General features: G+C 42.5%; 2 protein-coding genes across 11 annotated transcripts in view; one reads left to right on the forward strand and one right to left on the reverse strand.

The window, feature by feature from the left end:
* Babam2 (BRISC and BRCA1 A complex member 2) overlaps positions 1-13,413 on the reverse strand; it is a 450,578-nt gene that overhangs the window by 392,831 nt on the left and 44,334 nt on the right. The window lies entirely within an intron of this gene.
* Positions 1-13,413, forward strand: part of Rbks (ribokinase) — a 76,566-nt gene that overhangs the window by 12,813 nt on the left and 50,340 nt on the right. For 7 of the 9 annotated variants that reach the window (NM_001108703.1, XM_087553700.1, XM_087553699.1 and 4 more), the window contains exon 2: positions 9,996-10,128. The exons of 1 other annotated variant lie outside the window; for it this stretch is intronic. In NM_001108703.1, coding sequence (NP_001102173.1) covers positions 9,996-10,128 — 133 coding nt within the window. Of the gene's footprint in view, positions 1-9,995; positions 10,129-12,748; positions 12,810-13,413 lie in introns of all 9 variants that reach the window. One more of the 9 variants, XM_087553703.1, reaches the window with a different exon arrangement.

Here is a 13,413-nt window from a genome sequence, read left to right on the forward strand (position 1 = left end):
AAAACTCAAGGAATATGTAGACTAATAATCCCAGAGGGGTAAGAAAACAAAGTTCTTAGCTTGGAGAGACTAAGAAAGCCAGAATTTGTGGGGCAGGATACTGGGAAAGGAAGGAGCTAATCAAGGAAAGTTTAAAGTCCCATAGAATCTACTGCAAGTGTCAAATGGACATGGATAGAGAGAAACTCACTAAACCAGCAACTTCTGGATCAATATAAATTTATCATTTTCCAGAAACTGTACTAGAATAGGAGATTGGCAAATTCTGTCCAACCAGAAGCATTGTTGAACTTTTAGAAGTCACTCGAGATCTCAGGACCACAACCTAGAGGATCATGCTAGTCCATAGTTTATTTAACTGCAAAACAATCAAATGCCCTTTGGAGAAACAAGAAATTAATTAAGATAAACTGCGATATCTGCAAAACTTAGCATCTAATCAAAAATCATTAGACTTTTGAAGAATCAAGTAAATGTGGTTCATAACCAAGAGAGGAAAAGGGCAATCAGAAGACAACAATAATAGAAATATTGGAATCAATAAGATGTTAAAAGAGTCATAGATATGTTCAATAATTCAAAGGAATGGGGAAAGGCTTAGAGCCTCTCAGACCCAGGAGACAACAGTCTAAATAAGTGCGATTATAGTCTAAAAGAGAGAGAGATACAGAAAGTATTTGAAGAAGTGATAGCTAAAATTTTCCCAAGCTTTATGAAAACCTGAAATTTTAATTAAGGGATTAACTCTAAACAGGATAAATAGTATAAAAGCATGTTCTAAAGAAACTCAATGCAAACCCATTGCAAGCAAAAAGCATCAAAGGAAAAATACACATGACATATGAAAAAGCAAATGTTTAGTTCCAACTTCTTGTCAGAAACAGGCACACACAGGGATGGGGTGGGGTGCACATGTATGTTCAAGTGTATTCATTCAGAGACCAGATATCCACATGTGTGTTCAGATGTATGTATAAGCTTGGGTGTGGGCATTCAAAGACCAGATAAGAAGACATCTACTACTTCGCATCATTTTGCCTTCAGACAGGGTCTTTCACTGAATTCATATTTTTAGTGAGATGGGTTAGCCAGTGAGTCCTCAGGATCTGCCTGTCTGCCCCCATGACCCAATGCTGGGGTCACAGGCACAGGCAAAAATGATTCTTTTGTGTGTGGGTGCTAAGGATTTAAACTAGAGTCTCAAGTCTTTATGCTTGCAGAACGAGCTTTTACCCACTGAGCCACCTTTTCAGCTCATGAAATGAAACCTTCAAGGGCATGAAAAGCAAACTATTGACATAGACTTCTGTGTCCTTTGTATTTAAGAATGAGAGGCCAGATATGGTGGCACATGGCGAAATCCCAGCACTCGGTAAACAGAGCTGGGAAGGTCCCAAGGTCTAAGCAGGCCAGACCACACAATAAATTGGAAGGCGGACCTTGAGCTCCATGGTGAGAAATTGTCCTTTGACCAGCGCATTCAGTATCTATGTGTCACTCGGCCACTCGTCATTTAGAGCCATTCTTGTTGAGCAAACTGACTATCACTGCATGAAAGTACTTGTGTTCAGTTAACCTTTAAGCACCGAAGGGCAAAAATGGTGGTGATGGCAATTTCATTACAGAATTTTGTGATGATTTTTTCTATTTTGGCATTGTTAAATGTTAGTCAATTCTGTGCCTGATTTATAAATCAAACGTTGTTATAGGTGTTGACTATAGAAAAACAATAGCACGTATGAGTTGGGTCTCACTCTGTCCATGGTTGCAAGCAAGCAGTGCAGGCAGGGGTGACGTAGAGCTTGTCCTGGAGATGGCTCAGTGGTTGACAGAGACTGCTGCTCTCACAAATGACCTGACTTCAGTCCTGGAGATGGCTCAGTGGTTGACAGAGACTGCTGCTCCTACAGATGACCTGACTTTAGTCCTGGAGATGGCTCAGTGGTTGACAGAGACTGCTGCTCTTACAGATGACCTGACTTCAGTGCCCAGCACCTACCTTAGGCGGCTCATAACCACCTAACACTCACTCCAGGGCAATACAAGCTTTTCTGTCTATGGGGACCAGTACTCATGTAGGCATACAAACATACACAAAATTAAAAATAAAAATAATAAGTCATCAAGAAAACAAGCTTACGTATTTCCTATGAGTAAGAAAGGGCTACCATGTCCAAATAAATATCTCAGTTTATCATCAGAACATAGACCTGTAATCCCAGCCAGCACTCAGGAAACGGAGGCAGGAGGATTGCTGCGAGTTCAAGACCAGCCTGATATACATAGTGAGTTTCAGGTCAGCCATAGCTACATAGTAAGGCCCGATCTTAAACACATAAAAAGAAAAATGTAAAGAAGACTTCTTTAGTTTAATTTAGTGTTTCTTGTGAGAATGAATAATACTTAATAAGAATTTTAATCGGACAGGGTTAACAAGATAACAGGAGGTAGCATGTGATCAGAGATTTGAGACCGAAATAAGATTTGTCAGATTGGTGACCTGGGAGAATACCATAGCATACTCATCTGTATTGTCTTTCTGATCACCTAGCTTTTTCCACATATAACCAATTAAATCAGTTGAGGTTGAACATGTGACACAAAAGACTAACACCACTGCTGTACTATCTTCTCTGAACTTGAGGTAGCTACATCTTAAAGCAAAATAACCCTTAGTTTGGAAAGATAAGGGTTAGACAAACTGTCAAAAACAGTTAACCACACTTAAAACATAATTGATATTTTATTTCTTTAAAAAAATCATATATATGTTTACAAGTTTAGATTAGAAAAAATGTGTTTTGTTTTGTTTTGAGACAGTGTCTTCCCTATGTAGCCCCAACTGTCCTGGAACTCACTATGTAAATCAGGCTGACCTCATACTCAGAGAGATCCCCTGCCTCTGCCTCCTGAGTGCTGGCATGAAAGGCGTGTGCCACATGCCCAGCGGAATGCAACTTTAATTAGTAGTTAAGATCTTTTTACACAAAGGTAAATACATGTTACTAACTTGACTGTTAAATTATTGACAAATATACATATTTGTGTATTACAGTGTAGTGTTTCAGTACATGTGTTTATTCTGTAGTTATCAGGATACAGCTAACTATTATTTTAGAGTATACAGTGTATTACTTTTCACTGTTGGCACCATATTATGGGTAGAACACTGTCTTAGGGTTTCACTGCTGTGAACATGCACCATGACCAAGGGAAGTCTCAGAAGGGGCAACATTTAACTGGTGCAGGTTTACAGGTTCAGAGGTTCAGTCCATTATCATAATGGTAGGAAGCTTGGCAGTATCCAGGCAGATATGGTGCTGGAGAAGGAGCTGAGAGTTCTACATCTTGATCTTGACTGCAGGCAACCAGGACAAGGGTCTCAGAGCCCACCCCAATAATGACACACTTCCTCCAACAAGGCCACACCTCCTACCAATACCACTCCTTACGGGCCAAGCATATTCAAACCACCACATCCTCCTATCAAGTTGTGGCTTTGTAACCAACCAGTCCCACCACTCCCCTCCGGCCTCTGGTAACTTCCTTTCTTCTCCTTTGAGTACAGCTTTCAGGTTCCACAAATAAGTACTTTTCACCCATCCTGCTCATTTCTCTTACCATAGCGCCCTCTCAGTCCACTCATGCTTTTGTGAGTGACAACTTGATTTTGAAATTACACTTAACCTTTAAATGTGACATACACAAATGCTGAGGAGATGAGAAATGGCTGAAAAACGCAGGCAGCAGGAATAATTAGTATGAATTTTAATTAGGTATTAACTAATGTACAATCTCTTATCATAGAAGCTTATAATATGTCAAAAGCTTGCAGCCAGAAGAAAGGGTCAGGCAAACACAAAGAAGGAACATGTTTCTTGATTTTTGCTGAAGCAGGTACTAGTGTGACTTCTTTGGTGGAAAGACTTGTTATCTTCCAATCACCAGGTCATCCATCCCCTCCTTTGGTTCAAATAATCTCTTGAGAACCTGTAACAACCACCTCATTGTCAGAAAGTTAAAAGCAATTGATAAGTTGTTCTGGTAACACCTGTCAGTGAATTCACTGTGCGCACAAAACCCTGGCATCTCAGGAGTTGACAAGTATTATTAAACTGTTTTGCAAGAGAAGAAGCTGGTTCAAAGAGGGGAGAGCTGTCAAGATAATGAAATCAGTAAGTGGGTCAGGCCTCCTGCTTCAAACACCACATTCTAACCACACCTCCTCTCATGGCAGGAATGGCATTCCTTTCTATCCAATTCAAAAATGCAACATTTCGCAAGCAATGAATTTGTTCTCAGTTTAAATATGTCTTGTGCCTGTTTTTGTCTGTTGAGATTTTTCTCTTTCAATCAAAAGTTTATACTATTTTACCTTTTAAATGGTAGAGCCTTGTTTCTCTTTTTCTTAGTCTTCCCCCCACACTCTCCACCCCCTCATGAGCATCTTCATTGTCTGCCTTTGGCACCTAGCTAAGCCTCGTGTTTGAATTAAAGGGAATCCATGTGACGGCGTGGTGATAGTTGATCTTCATCGTGACGTGACCAGACTAGGAAACATGGGACATTATTAGCACAGTGCCCCTTTGGGCACATGCACGACGGTGTTTCCAGGGAGGATTAACTGGAGGAAGTAGACCCACCCTGAATTTAGGCTACACTATCCCTTGGGCTTGGGTCCCAGGCTGAATAAAAAGGAAAGGCAGCCATGTGCCACAGGTCCCCTTCCTGTGCTTCTATCTGTGAGCACATCTGCCCAGATGTAAGCACATCTGCACATATGTGAGCTTCCCTCGCCTGCCTCCACATCTCCCCACCTTGATGGACACCTGTACCCTCCCCATCAACCGGGAACCAGTGTTACTGCTATGTTGCTTGTCACAACAAGAAGAAAAGTCACAGAGACATCCTGTGTCCGGGCGATGGTGCAGTCTGTGGGTACTTTGTTAAACTTAGCATAATTTCCTGATGGAGTAGGAAAGCCTAATTCAGAGTAAAGTAGAATTTACAATCTAGGAATGCTTCTGTTTATAACTAGTATTCCAGTTTCCCCTCTATTCTCTTTAAACTTATTTCTTTAAGAAATACTCAGATGCACAGTAAACTATCTGATCCTGGATTGCACAGGAGCAAAGTACAACACCCTCTAGGGGGTACTGTAAAGGAGTTGGGGACACAAAGGTCCTTAGGCCCATGGAACACTAGGGAACAAGGAATGTTAAACACACAGGGCCCTCTTCTCAAAGGAAGAAATACATGTTTTCCACCCAGAACTCTGGGAATGGATTTTGTTAACAACCAGGTAACTTTTTAGCTTTCTGGAGGCAGACCTCCCCGAAAGTGTTTATCCCCGCCTCTTCCCCTCAAAGACTGATGTTGTCTGTAGCTTCCAATTAATAGAGCCCATCATTGCAGGGAATGAGGGGGCTATTACATCATGGCCCACTGACCTCGATGATAGTCAGCACACCACAGTGGATTCTAGGCCTTTTATTTAGAGAACACACCCACAGTCACGGGTACTTTGTAGGACAGTTTCTAAGTCACCGTTTATCAACCTAAGGGTTATGACCCCTTTGGAAATTAACTAACCCCTTTACAGAAGCTACCCAAGACTACCAGAAATATCAGATATTTACATTATGATTCATAACAGTAGCAAAATTACAGTTATGAAGTAGCCACAAAATAATTTTATGGTGTGGAGTCACCATAACATGAGGAACTGTATTAAAAGGTTGCAACTTTAGGAAGGTTGAGAACCACTGTTCTATGTCACACTTTAAGCTTTATTGTATGCTTAAGTTAGAATGATTATTGCCTGGAAACCTTTTCCCAAATTGTTCTGTATTTTAAATATGCTGGCAATGAGCTGCCTGCCATGAGAGTTCCCAAGTCTGACTGGGGTTGACAAAGTCGATCTGGACCAAGTTTCCATTCTCACCTCCTGTCCCCGAGTGAACACCTGCAGGTTTCCCCTCAATGGAGGAAGCACAGGCAGGGAGGGGCAAGGGAGTCAGAGCAGGGAAGAAAGAGCCCATACAGAGAGAATGGTGGGTGTGAGGTGCTGGCTGCCAGCCCTGACTCCCTCAATTCAACCCTAGGGACCCACATGTTAGAAAGAGAGACCTGACCTTTGACCTCCATGGGCTGTCCTAAAGGATTATAGCAAAGAAATGGAGAAGCTCTGGGGAACAAATAATACAGCTCTTCGCAAGGCTCCATGAGTCTGTGTCCATAAGGAACTAGTTGCTACTAACAAAGAACAGGTAGCTAAAAAAATAAGGCAGAAGGACGAATGAATCAGAAATGGATTCTTACCATATAGATTTAAGTGCCTAAGTATCAACATACAAAATGGAGGCCAGGTCTGATGATACAGGCCTGAAACCCCAGCTACTTGAGCAGCAAAAGCAGGAGAATGATAGAACTACCTGAACTACAGAGCAAGTTTAGATAGTGCATGAATCTGTCAGAACACTTGCCTAGCACGTATGAGGCCTTGTGTCCAACCCTGAACTGAAAGCAGAGGGCAGTGGAGCATGACGGTTTTGTTCCCCACTCTTCTCTATGGGTGCCGGTCATAAACTCATTTTCTATGTGTTGCCCTCTTGTATGCAACCTTAACTGTCACCCATAGACAGCGTGTGTAATGGTAGTCTCATAAGATGCTCTCGATGACACAGCCATCTTGGTTCGTATATACTGACATTTGACAAACAACAAAATTACTCACTCCTCAGAATGCACACTTGCCATTCAGCAATGCATACCTGCACACTAACCTTTTTAAAGACACAGTGAGCTTTTGTAAGTGCTAGGGATTGAATTCAGGGCCTCACACATACTAGGCAAGTGCTCTACCACTGAGCTACACTTCTAGCCTCTAAAAGATACGAATTGGATCATATGACCCTGGGTCTGTGACATGAGACGCGCTCATCTTCCACGTGTACCAGCTTGAATTATAACCTTGTCAGCAAGATGATTCTGCCCTATAGAAAGTATATCAGAAAACACTCAACACTTACTGAATTGTTGACTGAATGTACAAGCAATGTATATCCTATAATTATAATTCTTGATTATAGTAGAGGAATTCTGGGGGCTACAGAGAAGGCTCAGAGGCCAAGAATGTTTGCAGCCCTTTCTGAGGGGCCAAGTCTGTCCCAGCACTCACAAACACCAGGAACCCCAGCTCTGGGGGGATCTGACATCCTCTTTCTGGCCTCTGACAGCACCAGCATATACACACACATATTTTTAAAATAAATATTTTAAAGAGGAGGAAAAAGAAAGAAAACCCCTACATGCCTGTCATTCTAGCACTTAGGAAATAGAGAGGCAGGAAGCTTAGGAGTTCAAGGCCAGCCTTATCGTCAGAGTGAGTTCCAAGTCAGCCTGGGCTAAGTGAGACTGTCTCAAAGAGGAGGGGGAGAGGGGAGTGGGGCAAGAGAAAGAAAAGAACCCAGCTAAAAACTGTAGTGCAGTGAGCAAGATATGGCAAAAGGTGGAATTGTTGTTGTCGGCAGTTGTATAGCCATGGCTGCTAGCTTCCTCTTCCACCCCATAATCAGCACCTTCAAACCCCAATTTAGAAACAAAAATGTATACTAAACAGAGGAAACAAGAGCTCAAGTCTGGTGTGTACTTTGGGTACAGTGGAGAACACAGCAGACTCGATCCTTGTTCCCATATAGGGAAAGTTAACAGCTGAAGAAAGAACGCAGTAAGGGCAGAGAAAAGATAGAGAAAGAAGAAAAAATAAAATAGTAATACACCAAAGACATGAAACCTTTCAATGATTGCTGAATTAATTCCACACTTGCTAATATCTACCAGTTCGTGTTAATATTGTTTGTTTAGAAATGACTCTAAAGGGGCTGGAAAGATGGTTCAGTGACCAAGAGCACTTCTGCTCTTTCAGAGGACTAGGATTCAATTTCCACCACCCACATCACAACTGCCTGTAACTCCAGTCCCGGGACGTGTGATGTCCTCTTCTGGACTTCATGGGCACTGCATGCACATAAGACACAGACTTATCTGCAGGTAAAACATCAATATGCAAACAAATAACATTTTTTCAAATAAATTACTCTATATCCTAGCCATGCCTGCTCCTGCATCAAGTGCACATACGTGGTGCCAGAGTTTCACCCTCTGTTCATACCCATCCCATAGTAGCCTGGCAGTACACTTCTCGTGGTTCCCCACAGCTGACAGGTTCAAAACAGTGACTTGTGACCCAGGTAAATAAGTCTCTCTACGTCATTGTCTTATTAATGAAGTTATTATACCTGTTTTCGCCATGGTAGATAGTCTGCTTTTTAAGGTTTTCCGAGTCGTGGTAGCAGAATCAATAAGCCAAGAATTCACATTGTTACTCCCTCACATGGATTACTCACCGCGGCTGCTCGTAATAGGATCCTAAAATGTTTAAGATTTCTGATGCAAATCAAAATCCAATCATCACTGTCATTGCTAAATTAAATGACAGGATAATAACATTACATTAAAACCATTTTTCTCTTGATTGAGTACCTTTTTCAGAAGTGAACCTTTTAGATGTATATTTTTTCATCAGTACTATAAATGCATGTAGAATCCTAGATAAAAATAGCATTGAAGAGGGGAGGAGTGGGATGCCTTCACATTATTGATGAGTCTCTTGAATCTCAAGCATATTTGACAGCACAGTGCTGGGAGTGGAATCATGTCCTCTGATTTATTGACGGTTTTAGAAGCTTATAGAGACTCACAGGTTGATCTTAGTCTTTATCGAAACAAATATGCATTCTGGCATTAGTTCATATCAACCCACTTCAGACAAGCTATTAGTGACCTGGAGGAATTGGCATTGTTCTGTCACTCTCTTCTAATACAATATGGTTTCAGATATATCGTGGCCTATTTATTAATGAACACACACCTGTAGTCTCTTACACACCTTAGCCTCTTGTCTAGTCTTCGTTGTGAACTTATGATTGGCCTTTCTTTCCTGTAGAACTGATTCACTACCATCCTACTGGTACCATCCTGGGCCCACTTCTTATGGCCAGGCATCAAGTCCTCACTTCACTTGTCTGAAATCCTACCATTTTGAAGTCAGTCATTTCTTTCCATCCTCCAGAAATGTTGTTCCCTCAAATCTTATCTTTTAAAATCATGAAAACTTTTACCAGAAACAAATCCCATGTAATGTTTCCCCTGGATAATACTGTCACTGTTGGCCATAGCGTCATGGTGAAGTCATGCTTAGAGCCTCAGCCTGTTGAGACACCAGTGGGGATGGGAGCAAGATCAGCTAGGAGTTGGTAACTGAATCTGAATGATGAGTGAATAGGACAAGGGAGATCTACTTTTGTATGATTCCTATGCTCCATAATGAAACTTAAGCCCAAACTTAGGACTTAGCGCTCCATCATTTTAAATACATGTTCTTTTTGTCACTGTGCATAAATGACACAGTAGGCAAGACAGAGTCTGCTCCTGCCCCACCCTCAAGGAGACAAAGAGGGTTGTTTTAGTACCAGAAATCCCTGCTTCCCTCTCCTCTTCAAGTCCTACACTGGACACGCAGTAGAATCATGATACACCTCCTGCTTCCTATTAAACTGGCAGAGAAGCCCATTCACTTGACAGCGGACTGCCTGCTGAGTTCCACTGTGAGGAAAGCTCTGGTGTGGGCCAGAGGACTGTCCTGTGAATAACCCATGGAGGACAGACAGACACCTGTCCTGTGAATAGCCCGTGGAGGACAGACACCAGCTGTCATTTGCAGTGCAGCTACAGCACTGGAGGGGACAGGAGTTCTCTGGAGGAGATGGGCTGTGTTATAAGGCAAGCTGAAAGGAAGGGCTGTCTTCCTGGTGGCTCACAGCTTTCTTGAGAAGATTAAGAGCTCTAGCAGAGAACCTTTCGTGGTCTCTCAAGAATGTACACTGATTGCAATTACCAACATGCTTTGTTTTCTTCTCTTTAAATCACAATAGTCTTACTTCTCGCTTGCCAAAAACTGGAGAAACTATCCATGGACACAAGTTTTTTATTGGCTTTGGAGGAAAAGGTGCCAACCAGTGTGTCCAAGCTGCCCGACTGGGAGCAAAGGCAGCCATGGTCTGCAAGGTAAGCCATATAGCACTGGTGCGGGGCCAGGGCAAAGGCTGGTTCAAGGCCATTGTCTCTGTCTTCCTGCACAAGTGTGTAATGAACACTTTACTGGAGGTGGTGGTGGGTACCAGATGCTCATGATGCTGAAGGGTCACGTTCAAGGCCAACCTGAGCTATGTAGTGAGGCCCTGTCTAAAGAAACATTAAAGTTTAGTAACACTTAGTGATCTGCGATGGTTTACACATACTGCTTTCAGTCAGTCCAGAACACCATCACTCCAAAGGAAAACTTCATGTCCACTTAAGCAATTTCTCCCCTATTCCTGTAGCCACCAATCTACATTCTGTCTCTATGAACCTATCTGTTCTGAATAGTTCATATAACCTGGCCGTGTAATATATGACTTTTGCTTCTGGCTTCTTTCACTGTTTTTGAGGCTCCACCATCCATAGCATGTATCAACATTACGTCTTTTTTAATGGCTATACTAAACCTTTATGTGGATACCTATCCATCAGTGAGTGCATCCACATGCACCTCTCTGAGTACCTGTGTTCAATCCTTTTGAGGTTTGTTTGTAAAAATTCTAAATAAGTGATTAGGCTTTCTTATGCTTGTATGAGTTTCTCCGTTGATGAATCCTCTGGGAAGTAGCAGTCCTCAGATAACTTGATGCTGCCTCCCTGAATCCAATGAGCTTTACAGGCAGAGTATGCAACGTGAGAGGAATTAACCTGTTCCCAGGGGTCTGCAGTCCAACTTCTAAAGGACCTGAGTCATCCTGCCCCCATGAGGGCCTCAGCAGCACAGCAGCTCTAGGGCAGCCACTCCTCCGTCACCAAGCCTCGTCATTACTGCTGCACCGAGTGTGCTAGCAGAGTCTGGGTTGTACTGACCACACAACTGATCTTGGCATACTCCTGTTTTCAGTCGTATAGAGAAAGTAATCCTACTGAAATTGTATTTATCTGTCAAAAGTTTCCAAATGTATATGACATCTGAAGGTGGTAACATTGCTGTTATAAGAAGGTAAACTTAAGTACAAAGAAAGTTGAATTTGAATCTGCCCAGAAGATGATAAGAAAAAACAAAACCTTAGAAAAGCTGTCTCTTGGGGTTGGGGATTTAGCTCAGTGGTAGAGCGCTTGCCTAGGAAGCGCAAGGCCCTGGGTTCGGTCCCCAGCTCCTAAAAAAAAAAGAACCAAAAAAAAAAAAAGAAAGAAAGAAAGAAAAGAAAAAAGAAAAGCTGTCTCTTGTGAACTATGTGGAATTTCCAAAAAAAAAAAAAAAAAAATTGACAGAAATGTCGTTTCTGGGTTCTCCCAGCACTTTCCTCTCAGTGGGAGCCTCTAAAGGATGTGTAAGCCATACAATTATCACTTCATCTGCTAATGAACTGTAGCTTATTTCTCATTTATGTCCAGCATATCATTCTCATGGCTATCTGGTCAGAAACATCACAGGAAAAACAAAATTCAAAATAAGAACCACCTCTGTTAAGCTTGGTCCTTAGGGATTTAAAATAGTAATGCAGCTAGTCAGGAAATAATTGTGTTCTAGAAACGATGGCACTGTGAGAGGGAACTGAAAAAAATTTTACGCCTGACTTATCCCATCCTTGATTAGGGATGCGATCTAGGTACTGACCCAGTGACACTCACAAAGGGGCTCAGACACTGGGAAGAAGGTAGGCTCTCCTGGTAGGGAGACTTGGTTTGGGAGCTAAGTATCCAGAGTGGCAGTCCTGGGCCAAGGGGAGTTCTCTGAACCTGGGAGTGGAAAAGAGTGGAACACCCTCCCGCTTGAAAACTGTCTGCAGGGGCTGGAGAGATGGCTCAGTCGTTAGGAGCACTGACTGCTCTTCCAGAGGTCCTGAGTTCAAATCCCAGCAACCACATGGTGGCTCACAACCATCTGTAATGGGATCTGATGCCCTCTTCTGGTGTGTCTGAAGACAGCTACAGTGTACTTATATATAATAAATACAATCTTTAAAAATAAAAAGGAAGGAAGGAAGGAAGCTGTATGTAAAGTATTCCTGTGGCCTCTGAAGTCAGGATTCCATGGGCCCGGTCTCATCCTACTCTTAGATTTTGAGATTGTTTTTAATTTAGGTCTATAGGATGGAAGGCAAAGATAGAAAAACAAAATAGAAATATCTGAGTAGTTATCTGAGTAGTAGAACTGAACTGGGGAAGTGAGACCTGAAGTCAGGTGATAGGCGTGAGAGGATCAGGGCTGGGCCGTGCTCCAGTCCTGAGGGCAGGAGAAGGGAGCATCTGTCTACTTCACTCTGCTTGGAGGGATGGATGGCTCCTCCCAGCACCTCATGCTTTCAGAGCATCTTCTGAGCTCTTTCAGTCATCCGTGTTTGCTCCACACAATTTAGTCCTAGCCTTTGCACAGGAAAACATACGAAAACTGATTACAAGTTAAGCCCACCCAGGATAAATTTGCTTTCGTGCCTTGGGACCCTAAGGCAAGGATTTATTTAACATTAAATTAAGAAAATAGTGTGCTATTCTTAGTCTCCTTGTTTTATTTTCTTATTCTGGTGTTGGGGAAGGAACACAGTCTCACAAATGCAAAGAATGCCTTCTGCCTCTAAACTTAACAAAGGGTTTCTCTTTATAGCCCCTATTAGCGTCCAAGTCATAATACTCCCGCCTTGATCTCCTGGCTGCTGGGATTATAGGTATGTGCCTCTTAGAGTTCTTAAAGAGAAAACAATAGACTTTTATACAAAGTTATCCGTCATCGTTATAGCTTCCGCTGTGAGGCGTTGTGTTGTGTTACCCTGTGTTGTTTCTTTATGGTGTGTGAGACAGGGTTTCATAGCCCTATGTAGGCCGCACTGGCCTTGACCTTGCTGTGTGATATAGAAAGCCCTCCATTCCTCCCGCCTTCACCTGTCTACAGCTGGGCTACAGGTGTGCACAGCGCACACAGCTTGCAGTGTGTTCTTGTCAGACAAATTAGCCACACTTGGTTTTTAGCAGTTTTTTAAAGATGATAAGTTCCAAATCAAAACCCAAATTAATACATTAATCAAGACAAAAATGAACAGATGGAGCAAAAGAGAAGCTGGTAGAGAATCCCCCGTCATTCTCTACGCAATACTAACTTATGTTTCACTGGGCTGCAACACACGAGATATCAGGTTCTGGCAGGGAAGATTGGCGGCACAGGCAGAACCATGAAGGAGTTATCTGTTTAGGTGCCTGTGACAAAAGCAGTAAGCGGGGTCCTGTTAGTGTTTGTACAGTGACAAACAAATAAGGGAGCACTCTAGGCAGTTA

Source organism: Rattus norvegicus, chromosome 6 (assembly GCF_021556685.1).
Source record: "Rattus norvegicus strain SHRSP/BbbUtx chromosome 6, alternate assembly SHRSP_T2T, whole genome shotgun sequence".
Classification (NCBI taxonomy): Eukaryota; Metazoa; Chordata; class Mammalia; order Rodentia; family Muridae; genus Rattus; species Rattus norvegicus.